The sequence below is a fragment of the Garra rufa genome, chromosome 23 (assembly GCF_049309525.1).
Source record: "Garra rufa chromosome 23, GarRuf1.0, whole genome shotgun sequence".
Lineage (NCBI taxonomy): Eukaryota > Metazoa > Chordata > Actinopteri > Cypriniformes > Cyprinidae > Garra > Garra rufa.
Genome location: NC_133383.1, coordinates 27,479,989 through 27,502,215, shown reverse-complemented (window position 1 = coordinate 27,502,215; position 22,227 = coordinate 27,479,989). Strand labels below are relative to the sequence as shown.

The 22,227-nt window shown below is 34.5% G+C and overlaps 1 protein-coding gene across 2 annotated transcripts in view; it reads right to left on the bottom strand.

Annotated features, from left to right (window-relative positions):
• The window catches only part of smad2 (SMAD family member 2), a 45,743-nt gene that overhangs the window by 6,284 nt on the left and 17,232 nt on the right, over window positions 1-22,227 (bottom strand). Inside the window, exons 4-9 of one of the 2 annotated variants that reach the window (XM_073829095.1) lie at window positions 7,269-7,358; window positions 4,414-4,607; window positions 4,184-4,318; window positions 4,007-4,081; window positions 1,168-1,221; window positions 795-1,007 (exon numbers count right to left, since the gene is read on the bottom strand). In XM_073829095.1, the coding sequence (XP_073685196.1) occupies window positions 795-1,007; window positions 1,168-1,221; window positions 4,007-4,081; window positions 4,184-4,318; window positions 4,414-4,607; window positions 7,269-7,358 (761 nt within the window). The remainder of the gene's footprint in view (window positions 1-794; window positions 1,008-1,167; window positions 1,222-4,006; window positions 4,082-4,183; window positions 4,319-4,413; window positions 4,608-7,268; window positions 7,359-22,227) is intronic. The other variant, XM_073829096.1, reaches the window with a different exon arrangement.

Here is a 22,227-nt window from a genome sequence, read left to right as displayed (position 1 = left end):
TTGTAGTAATAAAAATAGGAAAAACTCATCTCTATGTCTTGGATGGACTGAAGGCGAGTACGAGGGCTGTCACTAACGATTATTTTAGAAACCAGATGATTAATCGAGTAATCAGATCTTTCGAAGTAATATTTTGTAGTAATAAAATTAGACGCAAATAAAAAGATCATCTCTACATCTTGAATGGACTGAAGGGGAGTACTAGGGCTGTCACTTATGATTATTTTGGTAATTGGTTGATTATTCTGACGATTAATCGAGTAATCTGATAATTATAATTCCTTTTTCTTAGGTAACAAAATACACCCAAGCAAACAACAGCATTTAAATGACTTCAAATACACACATAATAGCAATGAGGCAGTAATTTAAATAAAGTATCAAAAGCAAGTAAAGGAAAAAAAAAATAAAATACAAATACTATTAAAATTAAAAAGCATAATTTATTATAAATAGAGCTAAATTAGATGGACGTACATAACTAAAACGCATGTAAAGAATTAAAAGGGCATTTTTTTTATTGAATTGTAGCGGTTGTGAATTCTTAATAGCATTATGTTTTATTAACATTTTTTAAATGGGTTTTATATGTGGAATGTGCCACTTCCAGTATTTTGCCAAATACTCGACACAGACAAAACGCAATCGAGGATTTTTTTTAATTGAATACTCGAATAGAATTGAGGAATTGTTGCATCTCTGATTGAATATAAAATATTTTCTTTTTGGGCGAACTGTTCGCTTAAACTCAACTGAAACAATATATACTAGAGCATCTGAAGATGTTTTGGTACCTATGTGTCTCCGGGTCATCTCCACGGTGGCGTTGCGGTTGACGTTGGACAGCAGGCCCAGGCAGAAGCGTTCTGAATTGGAGGGGTCTGTGAAGCCATCCACAGTGAGGGAAGGCTGAGAGGCGTGGAATGTTTCTCCGACCCGCTGGTTTAGTTCATAATAAGCTATGGAGCACCAAAATGCGGGCTCTGAGTAAGTCACTGGCTGAAGGTCTGAAACACAGATGAAAAGAGCAAATGTAAGAACAACCTCACAAACTCAAATGTATTGTGCAAAACCAATGTATGACTATAGTAGTATGAAATCGTTCTCATTTCTTAAGATCAAAAAGACTTTCGAAGAGCTAAATTCAAGTAGTTAGTGAGATCTTACCCATGCCATGATTGACAGGCGAGAGTGTGCTTGGTGATAGTTCTGCAGGAGAACCTGACGAAAAAACAAACAAAACAAAATTTCTTACACAAGAACACAACACACAAAGTGAAATAAATAGATTTTATTTATTTTGGTGCTTGCCCATGTAAAACTTGCAACATATCTCTGTATTGAGATATACATATAAAAAAAAATTAAAAATACAGGACATGGACTTGGTGCTTTCCATCGTTTTTGATTGGACAAGGTAGATCTAAATGCGAATTTGCAGATGAAGTCACCAGAGTGAAATCTATCAGTTTCTTGAATGTTTGGCTACTGCTAAATACTGTACCTGAAATATAAAGCACTGTTTGTTTTATTTGTATATTATGTCAGGGCTCTACGCTTACTTTTCTAGTTAGAAGTAGTTGTGCTTCTAACTTAAATTTAGGAGCAGAGTCAAAATTTCAGGAGCACATTCTAAACAATAATCAAAAAATCTGCTAAAAAAATTGCCTTCCCATTACGAGGTGATATTTGCCTCCTTAAAGTGATTTATAGGGGAATTTTGTTTTTACCTTTTCATATATGTTTAATGAAACTCAGAGGTGGCATGAGTGCAATCAAATTCATAAATTCATGTTTAGATTAGATTATAAATATAAAATTGAGTACAGAAATATTAAAGATTTAAATAACTGAACAGATCTGCCAGTAGGTGATGGCAAGACACTGATTTGATTACTGCATTAAATTATATAAAATATTTCAAATTCATATAGATTCATATTGAGTGAATTTAATTATTATACCATTAATATTTAGCTTATTTAGTGAACTATATAAAACTATATATAATAACTCAACATTATAGACTGTTTGTGTCTGAGCTTATTTTAATTTTAAAAGACTTACTGCACTGGCTATACTATATACTTCAGTGGGGTAAAAGTACTACGATTTATTATACTAGTCATTTTATAATAAATCGAAAAGCAAGATGTCCTGAAAAAACTAGGGAGTTGAGGTGGCATCTGCAGCCAATGATTGATCCCCTGCTGCCATCTTCTGGTTATATGGGTAATTTCATATTTTCAAACATGAAAAGGCTTTTTCCATGTCTCTTTATGAATGAAAAGTGAGTCTTTGAAATTAATTTCATTGCACAGATGTAGAGTTGAAAAATAATAAAGGCTTTAAAATATTACAAGTTTTAAAATGTGTTCATGACTTGCCTTCATTGTTAGGCATAAAACTAGTCATTTTATGACTAGTTAGGTATAAAACTAGTCATGTTATAATAAAACGAAAAGCAAGATGCCCTAAAAAAAACTAGGGAGTTGAAGTGGCATCTGCAGCCAATGATTGATCCTCTGCTGCCATCTTCTGCTTATATGGGTCATTTTATATCATTTTCATCCATGAAAAGTCTTTTTCCATGTCTCTTTATGAATGAAAAGTGAGTCTTTGAAATGAATTTCATTGCACAGATGTAGAGTTGAAAAATAAAAGGTTTTAAAATATTACAAGTTTTAAAATGTGTTTATGGCAATGAAGGCAAGTTACTTGCCTTCATTGTTAGGTATAAAACTAGTCATTTTATAATAAAACGAAAAGCAAGACGTCCTAAAAAAACTAGGAAGTTGAAGTGGCATCTGCAGCCAATGATTGATCCTCTGCTGCCATCTTATGGTTATATGGGTAATTTCATATTTTCATCCATGAAAAGGCTTTTCCCATGTCTCTTTATGAATGAAAGGTGAGTCTTTGAAATTAATTTCACTGCACAGATGTAGAGTTGAAAAATAAAGGCTTTAAAATATTACAAGTTTTAAAATGTGTTCATGGCAATGAAGGCACGTTACTGATTATCAAGACTACGATAAAGATGTCCTTGAAGTATCGCTAGCTAGCTAACATTAACCTAAACATCTTATGATACTGTTTAGCAGTCAGCATTTAAATGTACAACTATGCAGACTCTGCATTTAAATTATGTGTTGTTAAATAATATGAAACTGAATGTTCATGCCGCTATCATTATTTACAATGTTGCAATTATTATTTTTCTCAGTTTCTGATAAGAGCAAGGCAGTAGAGGAGTCTCAAGAATGTCTACCTATATATAGTAGATATAAAATGAGCTTCAGCGGAAGTTTACGAGCTGCTTATCATTATGCAGAAGTTCTCAAGAATGCTCCGTGCATGTGGTCTAGAGTGCGGATCGGGCCGCGTTTTTCTGTCCGAGCCCGGCCCGCGTCCGACAGAGCAGTAACCGAGCCCGACCCGAACCCGACAGGCATTAAGATATTTATGTCCGAGCCCGATCCCAGCCCGACACAGTTAAAATCTTTTTTTTTCCTCATACTAATGACACATGCACTTTTTTTGTGTGGAAAGCCCGCTTTTATTAAGCAACTGTAGGAAGGCGTTCGGAAATGTCAACAGATGAGCGCATCAGTGCACACGGGGCAAAAGGCGCTGTTATAACACAGGCGCACTATCGCGCTGATGTAACCGAGCCCGACCCGAACCCGAGCATCCTTTCTAAATATCTGTCCCGGCCCTTTGGGTTCCGTCGGGTACCGTCGGGCTCGGCTTGGGTATCCATCCTCTAATGTGGTCAACCGTTTGGCCTGTGCTATAAAAAATTTCAACCTCTGTAGCACCACTGCTATGTGTATAGCCCTGTTATCCAACTATCAGTATGCAATCACAGAAGATACTTCAGGGGAACTCTAGCTGGAGCTCGGAAAGGAAACTACCACAGTAAAAGCAGATTGTGCTTTACTGTCTAAAGTGCAAACACACGTGGCTGTCATTCCCATGTAGTGGTGTCACTTCGGGAATGTACCTGTGTCCATACTTTGATTCATCTGCTGGTCGCTGGCCTCCCCATCCTCACTGATGTATCCCGGTGGAGGTGTTTCTAAACACGTTCAGAAACAACTCGTTAGAGCTACACAATTACCCACAGAGTCTTCGACCTTAAATTTCTGGACACGACACATGGTGTGGAATGTGTTTCTACCTGGTATATAATTGTTAGGAGGCTCGATCCCTGTTGGGAAGTTGGTGTTTTCAGGTATGGAGTTGGTGTAGTCGTCCAGAGGAGGCAGCTCAGTCAGGATCTCTGTGTGTCTTGGCACGAGGACAGGAGGAAGAACTACAGGAGCGAATGTTCACATGATTGAATGAACGCTTAGTAAGGAAGTGTACAGCTGTATCTGTTTAAATGACAAACATTGTTAGTTTCCATACCTGGCGTCTCCACCCGTTGGTAATGGTAGGGGTTGACGCAGACTTCATCCTTCTTGAGGTTAAAGGCGTACTCGCAGGTCTCGATGGCGCGCAGCTCGTGATGGCTGTGCAGGTCGGGCCATCGCCATAGACGGCAGTAGATGACATGAGGCAGACCTTTGCGGTGAGACACTTGCAGACGCCCGTCCAGAGATCTGACCCGAGCATCCACAGAGAGAGGGGTGAGAGAAATGGAAGAGAGGGAGCGTGCCAAATGACCAGAGAAAGACATGCATGGATGGAGGGAAGAGGGGAGATGGTGAGATTAGACGGCAAGTCATCAACACCAGATATACAGGCTTCATCTATTATGAATCAAACATCTCAAAGTTTAGCTACAATAACACAATGCTAAAATTTTAAATCACTGGTTCTCAACTGGTGGTTGGTGACCTCAAAAAACGGGTGGTATATATCACTGGAGAAAGAAAAATAATAATCTAAATCCAAATAACCATATAACGGTTTTAAAATGTGGGAAAATGTTCATCTTAATTTTAATATGCATCCAATCATAATGCATAAATTACATAAGATACCAGTGAAAAGTTTGAAGTCGGTAAGATCTTTTTTTAATGTGTAACGTTTCTTATGCTCATCAAGACCGCATTTATTTGATAATTAAAATTTATCTAAAATAAAAATTATATATTTTTTCAATTTTATATATAATTTACATATTTTGTTTAATGATTTCATATATCATTCAGAAATGTATTTTATGCTTACCAAGTTTGTATTAATTTGATCATCAAAAATTTATTTAAAAAACAAACAAATGACATTTATTTTATGTATTATTTACATATTTATAATGAAATTGATTTCATGCTCACCAAGTCTGCATGTTTTTGATCATAAAAATTATTATAAAATATATTATATGCAGATTTTATGGTAACACTTTACAATAAGGTTCATTAGTTAACCACATTAGTTAACATGAACTAATAATGAACTGCACTTATACAGCATTTATTAATCTTTGTTAATGATAATTTCAACATTTACTAATGCATTATTAAAATTTTGTTAACATTAGTTAACGCAGTGTGAACTAACATGAACAATGAACAACTGTATTTCCGTTAACTAAGGGTAATAAAGATTAGTTAATACAGTAACAAATGTATCGCTCATGGTTAGTTCATGTTAGTTAATACATTAACTAAGGTTTAACTAATGAACCTTATTGTAAAGTGTTACCGATTTTATGACATTTTATGAAATGATAAAGTTATTACATTTTACACTCACCAAGCCTCCTTTTTTGGATCATCAAAATACAGTTTAACAATAATAATAACAGCAACACTTATATATTTGCATATTTTATGAAATTCACCTAGCCTGATTGTTTTGATCATCAAGATAAATAAATAATGTTTTCATTTTATATATTTAACTAAATATTTTATAGTGAAATTATGCATTTTTTTAATCATCAAAATACAACTTACAAAAAAAATAATAACAACAATAATGATGATGATACTTAATAATGATAATAATAATAATAATATTTATACATTTACATTTATGACATTTCTTGTTCACCAAACCTGCATTTGATTAAAATGTATCTTAAATACAAATCAATAATTATACATTCACATATTTATGAAATTTATTTTATGCTCACCAAGCCTGCATTTATGTGATCATCAAAATACAATAAAAATAAATTAATTTTATATTTTATACATATTTTATAACCAAATTTATTTTATGCTCACCAAGCATGCATTTGTTTGACAGTAAAATAGTTGAAATATTAATAATAATCATAATAATAGTAAAAATAATATATTTACTATTATTTAAATATTTTGTAATGGAATTATAAAATGCACCAAGCCTGCATTTTTAATAATCAAAATACATAAAATATTTTTTATATATTTACATTTATGAAATTTTACGCTCATCAATCCTGCATTTATTCAATCATCAAAACACAGTTAAAAATAAATAAATCATTTTCTATTTTATATATTTACATATTTTATAATAAAACGCTCACCATTTTGTTTATTTACACATTTTAAATAAATGCTCACCAAGCCTGCATTTATTTGATCAAAATACAGTTTTTAAAATATACATAAAAACATCTTTTTTTTTACTATTTTATATATTATTCACATATTTTATTTATACATTTGAATTTATTTGATAATCAAACTGTAGTTTAAAAATGTATATAATAATAATAATAATAATAATAAAAAATAAAATATCTAAAATTAAAAAAAAAAAAGATTTAGAAAATAAAAAAATACTAACATATATATTTATTTTATATATTATTTACATTTTTTATAATGAAATTTATTTTCTGCTCACCAAGCCTTTATTTGCTCATCAAAATACAGATGTATTTTGCTAAATGCATCCTTGCTGAATAATAGTATTAGTTCAAATTTTTATAATAATACCAAAAAACCTTACTGACCGCAAACTTTAGCACAGCATATATAAAAAGTGTTTACATAAAGTGTAAAAATAGCTGGGTCACCAAATATAAAACGATAAATAAAATCAGTTGAGAACTACTGTTTTAAACATCTTGCTTCCGTGAAGTGAATGTATGAATTACAAAAACATATCCATCTGCTTTAAATCTACTGTAACATTTAGAATTACAACTCTACAAAAACAAAAGTGATTCCATCTTCAAGATATTAATTGTACATCAATTATAAATAAAGCGCGTTAAAATGTTTATTCACGGCCCCTGGAGCCCCCTGTGCTCGTTCAGCCCCACCTGTGTCTCGTGGGGTGAGTGTGGCACAATGTCAGGAGAGGATATTCACCTGGTTTGGTCAGGGTAGCTGTAAAGGCCTGAGGTATCCCACTGTTCTATCGTATTTGGTGTACTCAGTCCCCAAATTTCAGAGCAATTGCTGTGCACAGAAAGTAAACAAAACAAAAACAAAAAGAAAGAAAAACAAAAACACAAAGAAACAAAAAATGATAAACATGGGGCATGATTCATTCAAAAATACCAAGATGAAGTACCATGACGGGATAAATCGAAGGGCATCGTTTCTTTTATTCGAGATGCTTCGCGCAGGTCAGGCCCAAAGCCGGCCCAAACGCGGCCCACCTCCAATAAAAGAAGCCTCTCTAATGGAAAATTTCACATATAACAGTGAGATGAGAAAACCGAAGAGAAACTGACAAATGTATTTAAAGTTACAGATAGGGCTGGGCGATATATTGAACATTCACAATATAATCGCAATGAAAAATAGGCAGTATGTGCATGCAACAACTCAGATTGTCTCTAAATTAACTGATTCAGCAATTAGCTTTGAATCAAATGAATTTAGATGATTTTTTTTTCATTCATTTAGTGTAAAAACCAATGCCTCAATTACTTTTACGACAAGTTGTTGCACAAAAAACATCGAGGAAACACTTAAATCAGCATTTTTAAGAAGATTTATGCTCAAAAAATATCTCCTAACATTATCTGCTACATCGCCCAGCTCTACTTACAGTGCATAATCTGTTCCCCGCTCATCATGCGGTGTGATGAGACGAACAGGGCAATTAACGTTATAAGAGACGTTTCATTCAAGGGTTCGGATTTCACATCAGATATCAACATTTAAACATGCAGCACAGGACAGGAGCCTATGACCTACTGTCGTTTGACTACATCACACTTAAGATAAAGAACGCTATCGGTCAATCAGACAAGCACACAGACCTTCAGTAGCTCTGAAAAAGAAACATGGGATGAGAAACAGACACGGTGCAGACAGGAACAGGACTCGCACAGACTTGATATGTGATGAATGAAGTTTGGGCCCCCTGTGGTTTAACCGTCTCTGAAAAGGGACTCGAACACGTGCCAGACTCCACCAGCGACCTGTTCTTATCATAAGTACGCTTGAGAAACCTTTGCAAACACTGAAATTTGATGATTTCGCCTGGTAAGTTGTTCATTTAGATTTTTCCTGCAGCAGTGGCCCTGTGGGCTCCAGAAGCATTTTTCCTATATGCGCACTGGCAATAACCAAATGAATTTTTGCTGTAAAGCACACTTATTGAAGGAAGAAAATCAGCCTCAGGAATTAGGGCTGCACGATATATCGAAAAATTATCGTTGTCACCATATCAGTATCGCAGAGAGTTGCGATAACTGACATTTAATTTATGTGCCAAACATTTGTGCGTTGCATGCATAAGCTGTCCTCATTTGACCAAACAGATGGGGGCTTACTATCTTTATACCCGCCTCCCAAGTAGGTTCTATAATGCTATTGGCTAGAACGGGCGAACAGGTGAACCCTGTGGCTCAGAGCAGAGAATGAAAAATAAATACGGCAGGAGTATGAAGGGAGAAAATGACAGCAGCGTTGAACTTGTGCCTAAAAAGAACTGTACAGGAATCAAAATTGCCACCGTTTATGCTCCCAAAATTTAATCTGCACAACCACAAATTATATTTGGGAGCATTTGTGCGAGTGCGAGAAACTGTTGTGGTGCGACCTAGTTTCATTTCTTTACAAAACTTTCGCTAACCTAACTACTGCACAGACTGCTGTGAGCTGATGCGTTCGCCGTTCTCTCCAACATTACATAACCATTTAAACTTAATCTTTAGTGTTACCTTTAATGAAGATTTGAGATATTAGCCGTCTTCCTGTCACTGACAATGCGCACCGCTGAACTAGGAACCGGACGTATTTTTTTCTGAAACCTCTGTTCCGGATTTGCACAAACTGCATTGCAATTAGGGTTGTGTGGTATGACGATTTTTTATTGTGGACAGTAAAAAGGTTCTGTACAACGCGGCATTCATTCACATCAGATGATAACTCAGCGAAGGGGAGTATTTTCCACTGGGGACACGCTTTTCAAAATCCTGTTGGTGTCCTCCGACTTTCAAGTGGTTTGTTAAAGTAATCTCTTGTATTGCAGAGTGCATGCTCCTCACCGCCGAGAGTTTCGCGCGATCCTTAAACGAAACCAAAAGTAAAACGCGTAGGCTACGCGCATTTAAAAGCAATTTTAATACCCCACGTTTAGAGAGCGACTCCCCAATGCACGCAAATTAGACTAGATAAAATATCTAGGCTGTCATTAGAATGTGGGCTATAATAAGTTGTGAAGTTGTCTATAACTCTGTATCATACTTAAAAAAAATCGTAAAAAAAAATTAAAAGAGTAGTCTACTTTGAATATGGCTGCATTTATTGTCTATTTTTTGTTATTTATACTGTAATTTTTTAAACATTTGATTCTGAAGCTTTCAGAAACAGCCCATTTGATTTGCCTGGCAATTGGAATCAGCCATGAAGAATAAAGATCAGTGCATTACTAAAAAGAAATTGGGTGCTCCTAATTTTTTTTTTTGATGCTCCTAACTTTAAGTTTAATAGTAGTTTTAATAAAATTTGTTTAATAATGTTTTATTTAAAAAAAAAAAAAAAAAAAAAAAAAAACAACAGGCAAGGCAAGGAAATATTTAGTTTAAAAGATGCTCTTACATGTAAATAAAAAGTAATGTTTGAAAGCAATTCATTTTGTGTTTGCAGGTCTATGGTAACAGCAAACCAGAAATCAGAATATCTGCCGAGGTTTTAAGTCATTCATAGTGTTTTAAAGTCAACATTTTTGCAACTTCCTTGACATATTGAATTAGATTTAATTCGGATGACAGAAGAATATCTATAACCTGTTTATTTTAGCATGATCATTACATATATAAAATATTTTAAAAAATAGATAATAAAGCATTTCTCTTGGGAAATGTAATATCGCAAGAAATATTGTTATCGCAATATTCAACACCAATATCGCATATTTTCCTAATATCGTGCAGCCCTATCAGGAATCCAAAGCAAGTCTAAGAATATTTCCTCAAAGAACACATATTGAAGCACACCTAACGCTCAGTGTTTTCAGACTCTGCTGCCTCACTAAATGAGGAAATAAATACATGAATAACATCTCCAGAACTGCTTAGCATACTTAATGAGCATTTAACCATTTAATTTGAACAAAACTATTGTAATACACACAGGAAGTTAAGCGTCCTAATGGCAACTCGTCAAAATAAAAGTCTGGTTTAACTCGAAGAAATTGTTACATTTATTACTATTGTACATAACATCACCACCACTACTACTAAAATGATTGAAACCTTTTATATTTCTCCAATGTTTTAAACTTATTTGTAAAACCCCTTTGGTTTGCCAAAAAGAATTTCATTTAATTAAAAGGTAAATCAAATGTTTTATGCCAGGAAAAAATAAATAAAAAAATTAAAAATACACAACAATTCCTGAGGGAAAAATAAATAAAGTTCACAAATGTACAAATAAATGTTAATTTTAAGTTTTATACATTAAAATAATTAGACATGCTTAAACACAGAATTTGGTAAAAAAAAAAAAAAAAAAAAAAGCTTGCTAAATTGTTCATTTAGATTTTTCCTGCAGCGGCGACCCTGTGGGCTATAGACGTATTTTTCCTATATGCACACTGGCAATAACTAAATGAATATTAATTCAGCTTTGCTGTACAGTACACTTATTGGAGAAGGAAAATCAGCCTCAGGAATCCAAAGCAAGTCTAAGAATATTGCCTCAAAGAAACAAAAGCAAAGCATTTATGTTGTCATACCATATAATAAAGAAGATATACTTCAGTATTTTCAAGCTACACTATTCTCACAGAATCCAGTCAGAAAAAAAAAAAACCTGAATTTTACTGTATCATCCAAACTTTAAGACGAAGCATTAATTAGGGATGCACTGAATATTTGGCCACCGAAAATAGCCTAAAAGTGCATTTTCGGTTTTCGGCCGAAAGATTTTTATCACCGAAACAGTATGTTGACGCAAACAGAAACCGCATCCAGCACGTGCTTGTCTGAAGCAACACGTCTACGGTGTGGACGTATTTCAGTATATCTGAGAAAGACCCAGGGTTAGCGATTTGCAAAACTTGTAATGCTGAAATTTCAAGAGGGGCTGTGTCTGCAGTCGTGCGCGCAGCCAGTGATGAGAGCAGAGAAAGAGACAGATGTAGCTTTCAGTGAGTCAAAAACAATGGCTTTACGTTGGCGTTACGTCACAATATTTTAAAGATTTGTCTTTTCTATTTACTGTATATTTATAAATAATTATGTTTTAAACCATGGAGGTGAGCCAATGGATATCACACAAGCAACGTGAAAACTGCGCAATACGTTAAAGTGAAAGTAAACACTGACAGCGCTTTCAGCATCTGACATGCATTCTCTCAGAGACGATAAGAGGCGATTATACTTCATTTGCTGATATTAATTTAGTCCCCTACTATTTTTCTTGTGCCCCGAACACGGTGGGAAAAAAATAAAAATAAACGTATTTTGTGTAAGGTTTGTTTTAAAAGTCTTAAATCAAGCTCTTAATTTTCATTGATGACTGCAGTGTTGTTAGGGGTTAAAGGGATAGTTCACCCAAAAATGAAAATTTGATGTTTATCTGCTTACCCCCAATGCATCCAAGATGTAGGTTACTTTGTTTCCTCAGAAAAACACAAACGAATATTTTTAATGAAAACCGGTGCAGTCTGCCAGCCTTATCATGGACGTGAATGGGCACCAAACCTTTAAAAGTAAACAAAAACATGCACAGACAAATCCAAATTACACCCTGCGACTCGTGACGATACATTGATGTCTTAAGACATGAAACGATCGTTTTTTGTGAGAAACTGAACAGTATTTATATAATTTTTTACCTTTGATACACAGCCACGTCCATCTGTCATGAGCACGAGTTTGTCATCAGTCACGTCACATGAGCACGCGCTCTAGCGTAGAATACGCAAACGCCGTAGGGGGAAATCAGTGAAAAGTCCCGGATGAGTTTGCGCAAACTAATGTAATCTTTTAGCTTTAAATCGGTTTAAACAATCAGGATACGCGCAAGTAATAACCATTTTGAATAGCCGCTATATCCACAATCTCTGTGCTCTGTGTAAACAATGAGTGTCGTATACATGCAACAGATCGCTTCCGGCGTTTGCGTATTCTACGCCAGAAGCGCGTGCACATGTGACGTGACTGATGCCAAACGCGTGCTCAGGAGAGATGGACATGGCTGTGTATCAAAGGTAAAAAATGATATAAATACTGTTCAGTTTCTCACAAAAACCGATCGTTTCGTGTCTTAGGACATCAATGTATCGTCACGAGCCGCAGGGTGTAATTTGGATTTGTCTGTGCATGTTTTTGTTTACTTTTAAAGGTCTGGTGCCCATCCACTTCCATGATAAGGCTGGCAGACTGCACCGGTTTTCGTTAAAAATATTCGTTTGTGTTTTTCTGAGGAAACAAAGTAACCTACATCTTGGATACATTGGGGGTAAGCAGATAAACATCAAATTTTCATTTTTGGGTGAACTATCCCTTTAAGAAAGTCTTAATTATGATTTCAGGTGGTCTTAAATGTGGGGACTGAAAGACAAGAATTGCGATGAAACTTCAAAAGGCTATCCATTGAATAAATATGAGCGCTGCACGTTTCAAAGTCATTTGCTGCGCTGCTTTGTGTACCATTCTGACAGCGCCTCCAGCTGGAAGAGAAACACATGAGTTGTAAATGTGAACTGATGGATCCACAAGATAATGTGTTATAAAAATTTAAACAATTAAACAATTTAAACAAAGGCAGTAAAATATATGTATATGTTAAGTAATATAATACTTGATTGATAATAATTGTTTAAATTAATATAATTGATTTATTCTTTGAAACTTTAATATTAATTTATGCAATTGCAATGCCTTGATTTTAGTAAGATCAGTACATAGTCATAGCCATAAATGCAATGGTGCTAATAACTGGCATAATTCTTTCGGTGTTTCGATTTTCGGCCTCGTTTTCCTCTTTTTCGGTTTCGGCCAAGAATTTTCATTTCGGTGCATCCCTAGCATTAATCAAACGTAGGCCAGTACACTTAAATAACAATACAGACTAGTATCTATAAATGAAGTGTTCATTTGGGGAAAAAAAAATAAAAATAAAAAAAATGGATAACTCTGGTTTTAACAATTTTCAGAAATCATGTTTTTTTATTTTTCATTGTGAATTTCAATTAATCTTTTCAAACTGCAGTTGGGTTATTTTGATTAGGTGTTTTCATTTTAATTGTAAACCCCTTTAGTTTGCCAAAAAAATAGAATTTAACTTTCATTTACTTAAAAGATATTAATTTTTTTTTTTTTTTTTACACTTTCATGCCAGGCCTGTATGCCATTGTATGCTAATTTCAGAATTAATCAACCCCAAATGACACCTAACTATCACCACTGCACTTGACTCGCAAGCCATTTGTTTTAGAAAGCCATGTGCAATTTATGCAAGTTCAACTTTTTAAAAACAAGTCTCAAAACTTTATGGCAGGGTTCTCCCTATCCCATTGCATCTCATGTTTTCAAATGAAGAAGTACTCTTTGTGATTGGTTTTCGGTCCATTTTATTAAACTATGCCTACATACATGATGCCGTTTTATTTCTAATTGTTTAATTTATTGCTTTGAATAAACAAGCAAAAAGTAATATTCAGGAGAGAAGCCAAAACTTGTAGTCATCATACTCACATACCCATATCGTTTCAAACCCATAAGATCTTTGAAACACAAATGAAGGCATTAATAAAAAGTCTTAATAAACTTTTTGAAGCTCCAGTGTTGGTTGCGTGGATTTTCAAAACGAGGAAGAGAAAGGTCTCGAATTTCACACACACAAAAAAAAAACAACAACTCTTCTTGTGTGTTTAGAAGACGAACATGAGTCTTACTGAGTCTCATCAGCTTAGAATGACCTGAGATTGAGTAAATGACTAATTTACTTCATTTTGGTTAAACTAACTTTTAAAAAAAACTATTTGTAGTGTTTGTATCTTGAAACTTTAAAACAGCCATGCCAACACCAACAACAAGCATTTATACAACAAACTAACCAACATTAAAACACTTAAGAAGACAAAAGGAGTAAGAAAGACAACCCTTGAGGAGAACATTAACATTAGAGCAGGTTATGTGAGCACTGCGTGTATTGTAACCCTCGACCTGTCCACTCGCTCCTACCTGATGTCAAAAGTTAATGAGACCGACCCTGATGTAACAAAGTCACCCGAGATATTATGCGAAGCTTGCTCAGAGTATAACGTGTCCTTATTCCTTGAGGAAATTAAGATTTCATGATGCCCAGAGAACATGATCGATAGGCACTTCTAGTCAGCGACAGGCCAACGACAAAAGTCAACTACGTTTTTGAAACCAATGAGTTTAATAAGTAGAATTTTGAAATCAGATATTAAAAAACAAATACAATTCCATGTGATACTACAGGTACGGAATTACACACAATTGTAATTCATGTACAATTTAATGTCTAATTGAACAATACTATTTATAGTACTGAACCAATAAAAATTTACCAATTTGGATGATTACATTATAGCTGATAACCATTACATAATTACAAACGACACTTTATGCACCTGTCAAGTTTGAGATTTTGGGCTAGTGGTAAGAAAACACACAGTTTGAAGGGTTTCTTTTATAGCACTTTATCTATTTGTGTCAATAGATTTCAATTACAAACCATATTTTTAAAGGCCGTTTTCTCAAAATGATTTTTTTCTCCTACACTGAGCCAGAAATCTCAGTAGCACTTAGACACAAACTTTTGCATGATTTTATACATTTTATTCCCCCCAAAATGGTAAAAAAAAAAAAAAAAAATATATATATATATATATATTGTCTAATTTTTTTTTTTCTGAATTATGAACTGACAAAGAGAGATACCCAAAATCCCCTCTGTAAAAACATTTGACTCTAATGTCAAAAAATTCAACAAGAATTTTGAAACTGACTTCATCCAGTTTTAGATCTCTGTACTAGAAATGTATGCAATTTAGCACATATTAAATAACGCCTCATTTGCATATTTAAACCTAATATTTGAGAAAACTTGTAATACCAAAAATGTTTGTAATTATCAATGTAATCAATTAACTGGGTAAGCAATGTTTTTTTTTACCCTATTCACCTGCAGTGTCTCGCTTTAAAGGTGAGTTTAATTTGTAGAATGTTAAAACCAGATTTTTTTTAAAAATAACTTTATAAATAATATTCCACATGGTGATACTACAAGTTAATTAAAAATGATAGTTCCAAGATATTTAGTAAAGTTCCTCCCATAAATATATCAAAACTTAATTTTTGATTAATAAAATGCATTGCTAAGAACTTCATTTTGACTATTTTAAAAGGTAATTTTCTCAGATTTTTTTTTTTTTTTTTTGCACCCTCAGATTTCAGATTTTCAAATAGTTGTTTCTCAGTCAAATAGAGCCCAATCAAAACAAATCAATGGAAAGCTAATTCATTCTGCTTTCAGATGTAGAAGTCTCAAATTAAAAATAAATTAAAAAAAAAAAAAAAAAAAAAAAAAAAAAGGACCTTTTGGTCCAGGGTCACATATGTGTTTTTCAGGGCTGATGTCAATACTGATTATTACAGATCAAGTAGGCCAATAACAGATTATCTAAAGTGATATGTGTGAGATATATATATATATAGTTGCAATCAAAATTATTCAACCCCCCCAGAGACTGCAGTATTTTACAAATGATTTTTGCTCTTTCTGAAGATCCAGGACTAAACTGCATCTACAACAGCTTTCTGGCATATTAAAAATGATAATGTCAATATATAATGTAATGTTTTTGAGTTATAGGATTGTTTTAATAACACAGCTATGACAGAAATATTCAACCCCTACTCAACATTGCTGTTTTAAGAGTTATTTTTATGGTCAGGAACAAAACTGTCTTAAAACATAATTCAGCCTTTACAAACTTATTAAAAATGGAATTAGCTTGGGGTGTTACACACAGTATACTCTTAGCCCATGCATGTGCTGAAGATGAGTAGCAAATATGGTAAAGTCAACAGAGCTCACGCAAAATCAATAGAGAAGAAATGGTTTGCTATATTAGAAAGTCTAAAACTACATGAAGATTTCTAAGACATTACAAGTCCCTAGAGACACAGCTGGCAGCCGTATTCCATGGAATAAAGTGTGTTGAACCAGAAAACCGTTGAGGCTGTTGAACAAAAAAGCACAATATCATAAAATGTTTGATCAGATCAACTGAGAAAAACTTGCAATGCACAGCCAAAGATTTGCAAGATGACCAGACAATAGGAGGAAAAACATTTCAATGCCATGTAAAAGAAGAACACTAGACAAGTACGGTCTTCATGTTGAGGAATCTTGCTGAATACCATTCTTGACCAAGAAGAACAGAAAGGCTGCCTTGAACATGCTAACATTCATTTGGATAGACCTGTGGTGTTCTGGAAGAATATTTTATGGAGTGATGTGTCCAAACTGGAACTTTTTGGACGTATGGATCAGCCGTATGTCTGGTGCAAAAAAGACAAAGCTTATAAGCCGAAGAACACCATCTCCATCATCAAACATGGAGGTGGGCCAGTCCTGTTATGGGGTTGTTTTACTGTAGCAGGAAGTGGAAAACATGACCATACAAAGGATATCATTGATTTATTAAAGTATCAGACCATTTTGGCAAACATTGTGATGCCTTTTGTGCAATGTCTGAAGCTAATAATCAATGGACTTTCCTGCAGGACAATCATCCCAAAGTATACATCCAAATCTACTTACGCTTGGGTTCAGGGATCAGTCATAGAATGTTTTTTAATTGGCCTGTTCAGTTTCCAGATGTAATTCTCATTGCCACTGCTTGCTTCAAATTCAACCATGTATTTTCAAAGTAAAAACCAATGATTATCAGTGATCTAAAAGCTTTTTCAGGGGAGGAATGGCCCAAGATTGCAGCAGAAAGGTGACAGAAGCATCGAAGCACTTCCAGGCAGCGTTTATTGGTGGTTTTAAAGACTAAAAGATTCTACACCAAATTTACTTTCAGGGGTTGAATAATTTTGAACATGAATGTTTAGAGCCAATTCGATTTTTTTTTCATTATTCATCAACTTGCATTCTCAGAATTACTCAAATGTGTATTAATAAACTTTCTTTAATAGTTTACTGATGCCTTTGTTGAACTGTTTTCACAAAATGTTGTTCTCTGCAGCAAAATGTCTTGCAGGTCAAGGGGGGTTGAATAATTTTGATTGCAACTGTATATATGTCTGGTGTAAAAATGAAAATTAAATGTCAAAATTAAGAATAACTAGGACTCTGACAAAAACTCTTTAAATGCTTTTAAATTTTGAAAATGACTGATAGCCATAAAAAAAAACTTAATATCGATAATCGGTCGACTCCTACTTTTTCTAACTCAGAAATAAGCATGGTTGTTTAGTTTTATTTACCAAGTTATATGTAAATTGTCTTGAGTTCTGGCCCAATCAAATAACAACATTAAATCAACAAACATTGAATTGTGTGATACAATATTTTAGGCAGTATTATACAGTATTTCACACATATAGAGACATAACATGCTGCATATTACAGAAACTATAGGACAAGTATGGTAGTTTGCTCTTCTAAATGTGTGACCCTGGACCACAAAACCTGTCATAAGTAGCACTGGTATATTTGTCGTAATAGCCAACAAAACATTGTATGGGTCAAAGCGTTAGAGTTTTCTTTTATGCCAAAACGTTGTTATATACACCATAAATATATAAAAACTCAAACTGAGATTAGTAATATGCATAAGAACTTCATTTGGACAACTTTAAAATTTGAAATTTCAAACTTGACATTGTGCATGAATCCCCTTAATTAATGTAATGTAAAAAAAAAAAAAGCTCTAATATTTTAACCAAGACATTTCAGTTTGAGCTTTACTAAAAGTGAAATGCCAGGCATTAAGATGGAAAAAAGAGAACGAGAGCAAAGTGAATGTATATGAGAAACCATTAAAAGAAGTGAAACCGCAGTGAGTTTACATAAACTCACATGACTCGTTTTAGGGGGATGGGGACTTTAGTTATTTTAAACACCAGTAGATGAAGAGTTTCCCCCAATGCTCTCTTGAAAACACACACATGCACACACTTACAATAGAAAACCCGATTGAGTATTAACCCTCAAATTAACAATAGAGCAGATGGCCGATCACTGTGTGATATTAACAGAGGTGCAATCAAGCACGATAACGATAATTCACAAACCTATCATCAACCATCAGCAGAAATCCAATCAATAGTAGACAAACATTAATGATATTAATGTCTGCACCCAAAATGCAATGCTTTATTTAATTTTATTTCCAACTAACCTCCATAAGTCCATCATATGCATGCGATGGATGCTCGTATCAGCTATTTAAAATACCCAAAACCAATAGACCTGGATCCAACACCAGCATGACTGGGCGTCCACGTCCCAGACAGATGACACACTTTTGGAGGGTATTAACCCTCGTATCCTGGTGTGTGAAGACCCCATCCCCACTAAACCACTGAGAGTCCATCTGCTGGCCACCGTCTACACTATACTTGGCTTGAGATAAAAGCAAAAAAGCTTTTCTATTAAAGCAGCGCCGCCTTCGCGCACCAGGTGACTAGCTAATGAAGACAAAGAGTTAGTCTTAAAATAAAATGAAAAGGTTTAGCAGGCACACATGCCAAGTTTCAGAACGAACCCCAGGCCAGAGTAGAAAAAAAAGAATCGCCACAAAGGAAACCATATGTCTCTGTCAAATCTCAGGATGATTCCTGCAAATGAACAGTCTATTCGTGTCCTATTTCAGCCAGTTGAACATGAGCCAAATGGACAACTTAATTTCCACGAAAGATGTCCGAGCAAGAAATTCAAGAGGATCTCCATTAAAAGACTACTCATTAAAAATTGCTAACCTTTTGTTCAAATGGCTTAATTCCAATTGTATCGATTTGCGTTTTTGTTATTTCCGATAATACAGAGTAATTCATAGTGCTTTATAGATAAAACAGCAAGCACTTCAAATAAAGTCTAAGCTTTTCTGAAGAAAACACCACTAGAGAGACATTTTTACCTCAACTCTAACATCATTTATGAGTTCAAAAGAGAGCTGGGTCTTAATTATAGTATGGAAAGCCAGACAGACAACAGCGTCTTCGGGTTACAATCAATAGACTCGAAAAAAACCACAGCGCCAGTCGGCTGTGTCCTCACGAGAAACCCTCTTCGCATTCTTACGCTCACTGAAGGCATCTTGCAGATTACACTATCAGCACTTCGACACAAAAGACCTGTGCTGATAGCGCAGCCAGCTGAGATCCTCAACAGGAAGTCAGGTCAAGACCGATACGGGTTTGTTTTCCCTTTAAACAAGACAAACATAAGTAATGAAAAGGACTAGACATCAGCTAAAATTTTACGCTTGCTCTTGTGTTTAGTTCTGGATGCATGCGGGAATCCTCTGGATGTTCGTTTCGAGCAAATTAGCGCACAGCTGGATCTGTTTGGAAGATTTCAAGATTGATTTCCCAAGCGCCGAAGGGAACAACAAGTGAACAATGCACCTGATTTTCATTTGAGATTATACAGAACCGATTGAGCCGGCAATGTAGTATTACTGGATAAATATCCCTAAGGGAGGGCAACAGGGTGGTTTAATCATGACGCTGGCACAAAAACTGGCCTCAAAGTCTCGACATGGCGTTTTAAAAGCACAAATTATTGAATTCAGCTTGTGAAACTTCACAACTCCAGTCACTAGAGTTACAATACATCAGATATGCTGCTTAGCGCACACAACTTTATGCGTTTAAGTGATTTGCCTTGAGGTTCTAGGCAATTTCATATTTACCTCGGATAAACTTCCTAACAAAGTAGGGCTGCCACTAACGACTACTTTTATATCGATTAATCTATCGACTAATTTGTTGATTAATCTAAACGACCCAATTAATTGCAGATGTTTTTGATTAATACATTTTCAATGGAAACATTAAAAAGGAATCCAGAAGACGGAAGAGAATTTGGTAAAAATATCTGTAAAAACTCAATTAGACAGGCTTTTTGATTAAAAAAAAAACCCTAAATTTAACCATTAAAGTATAGAAAGTATAAAAAATTTAAACTGATTTCATAGGGCCCTATAACTATAATTTGGCTTTTTTTTGTGGTAATAAAAATGTAGATGTAAGTGAACAATAGCCTTTAAAATTACTTAGCATGTAATTAGTTCAAATAAAAAACCAAAAGCAAGAAATCATATGGTTACAGAAAACAGAGGGCGCCAACGGCCTGATAATAGTTTCATCCTTGTTTAATATTGACTAAACAACATTTAATTCAAATGTCAACTTAATCTTTAATAATTCAAAATAATAAAAAAAGCAATATCTTTTCCACAGAAATGCAATAACCACTGTAACTTCTTGAATAGTGGACAATTGTGGACATCAAAATGTTTAAACTCAGAGTGATGGTTTGAGTTTATATTTCGAAATCACGATGAACATTTAGTATATTGAGAAAGATATTGATGTATTCTCCTGTGTTTGCCTAGGTTTATAAATGATTTACCTTACAAATCTGGTGGAATGGCGCGCATTCCCGGATGAATGTTACAATAAACCCAAACTCAAAACAACAGACATATATGGAGTTTGAGACGCTTCAGATGTAAACAATAACTGTTCCGCTCTGACACGCATGTACGTAACCTAAACGCATACATAAAACCTCCACTACATGTTAATTGAATCATAGAGTTTGTGAAATTACAATAGCATTATGCTTTATTATAATTATGGATTTAATATCATGCAGTTTTGGAAAACGGCCTAATAATGGGTTTTAATGGATTCTCATCTGTTGAATGCGCCACTTCCGGTATTTAGCCGGTTACTCGACACAGGCAAATTGCAGTCGAGGATTTTTTTTAAAGGGGTCATACGATGCGGTTTCTTGTTTTCCTTTGTCTTTGGAGTGTTACAAGCTGTTAGTGCATAGATAAGATCTGTAAAGTTGCAAAGCTTAAAGTCTAAAAAACCAAAGAGATATTATAAAAGTTAAGACTCATCCACAAACCTCCCTAAAACGGCTCGTTCAAACACGCCCCACTTGTCCACGTCACTGGGTGAGTAGATCAGCGTAACACTGCCCATTAGGGGTGTAACGATACACCGAAGGCACGGTTCGGTTCGGTTCACGGTTTTGGAGCCACGGTTCGGTTCGGTTCGGTTTCTGTTTGCTGTGGGGTTAGGGTTGATGTCATCTTAACAGCAATGCTAAGGAACAATAGATTCACTTAATAACAAGAACAACTAAACTTTTTCTTTATTAACTTTGCCAACCCATTTTAGTACAGTCAGGATACCTGAGTAAGTTAGTGAAAATTAGACATTCACTTGTCCGAGTTAAAAAATTACTTGTCCGGGGCAAAAAAAAAATGCCTTTTTTGCTGTAAATTAATCCATTCTGAAGCAATAGTCTCATCACTACTCTATAAGGTCTTACTTTAATCTGAATATTTGTGATATTTGCCTTAAATTGATTTCTAGGACACTTTTTAACTTTATTTTCCTAACCTTACTAACTGTATGTGTCATCATTCACATCAAATTCTTAAATTTTATCAATACATCAAATTAGAATAATTAGACTCTGTATGGTTGCACAAATTAAATCAGTATCAACAAACTCCATCTTTCCATTGCACAGGAAAAACCGGGCCTGCAATGAAATTGACATTTAACTGTATTTACTTAGACTGTTCAATGAAGATAAGAGGTTCCAAAAAATGCATTTACACAGTAAA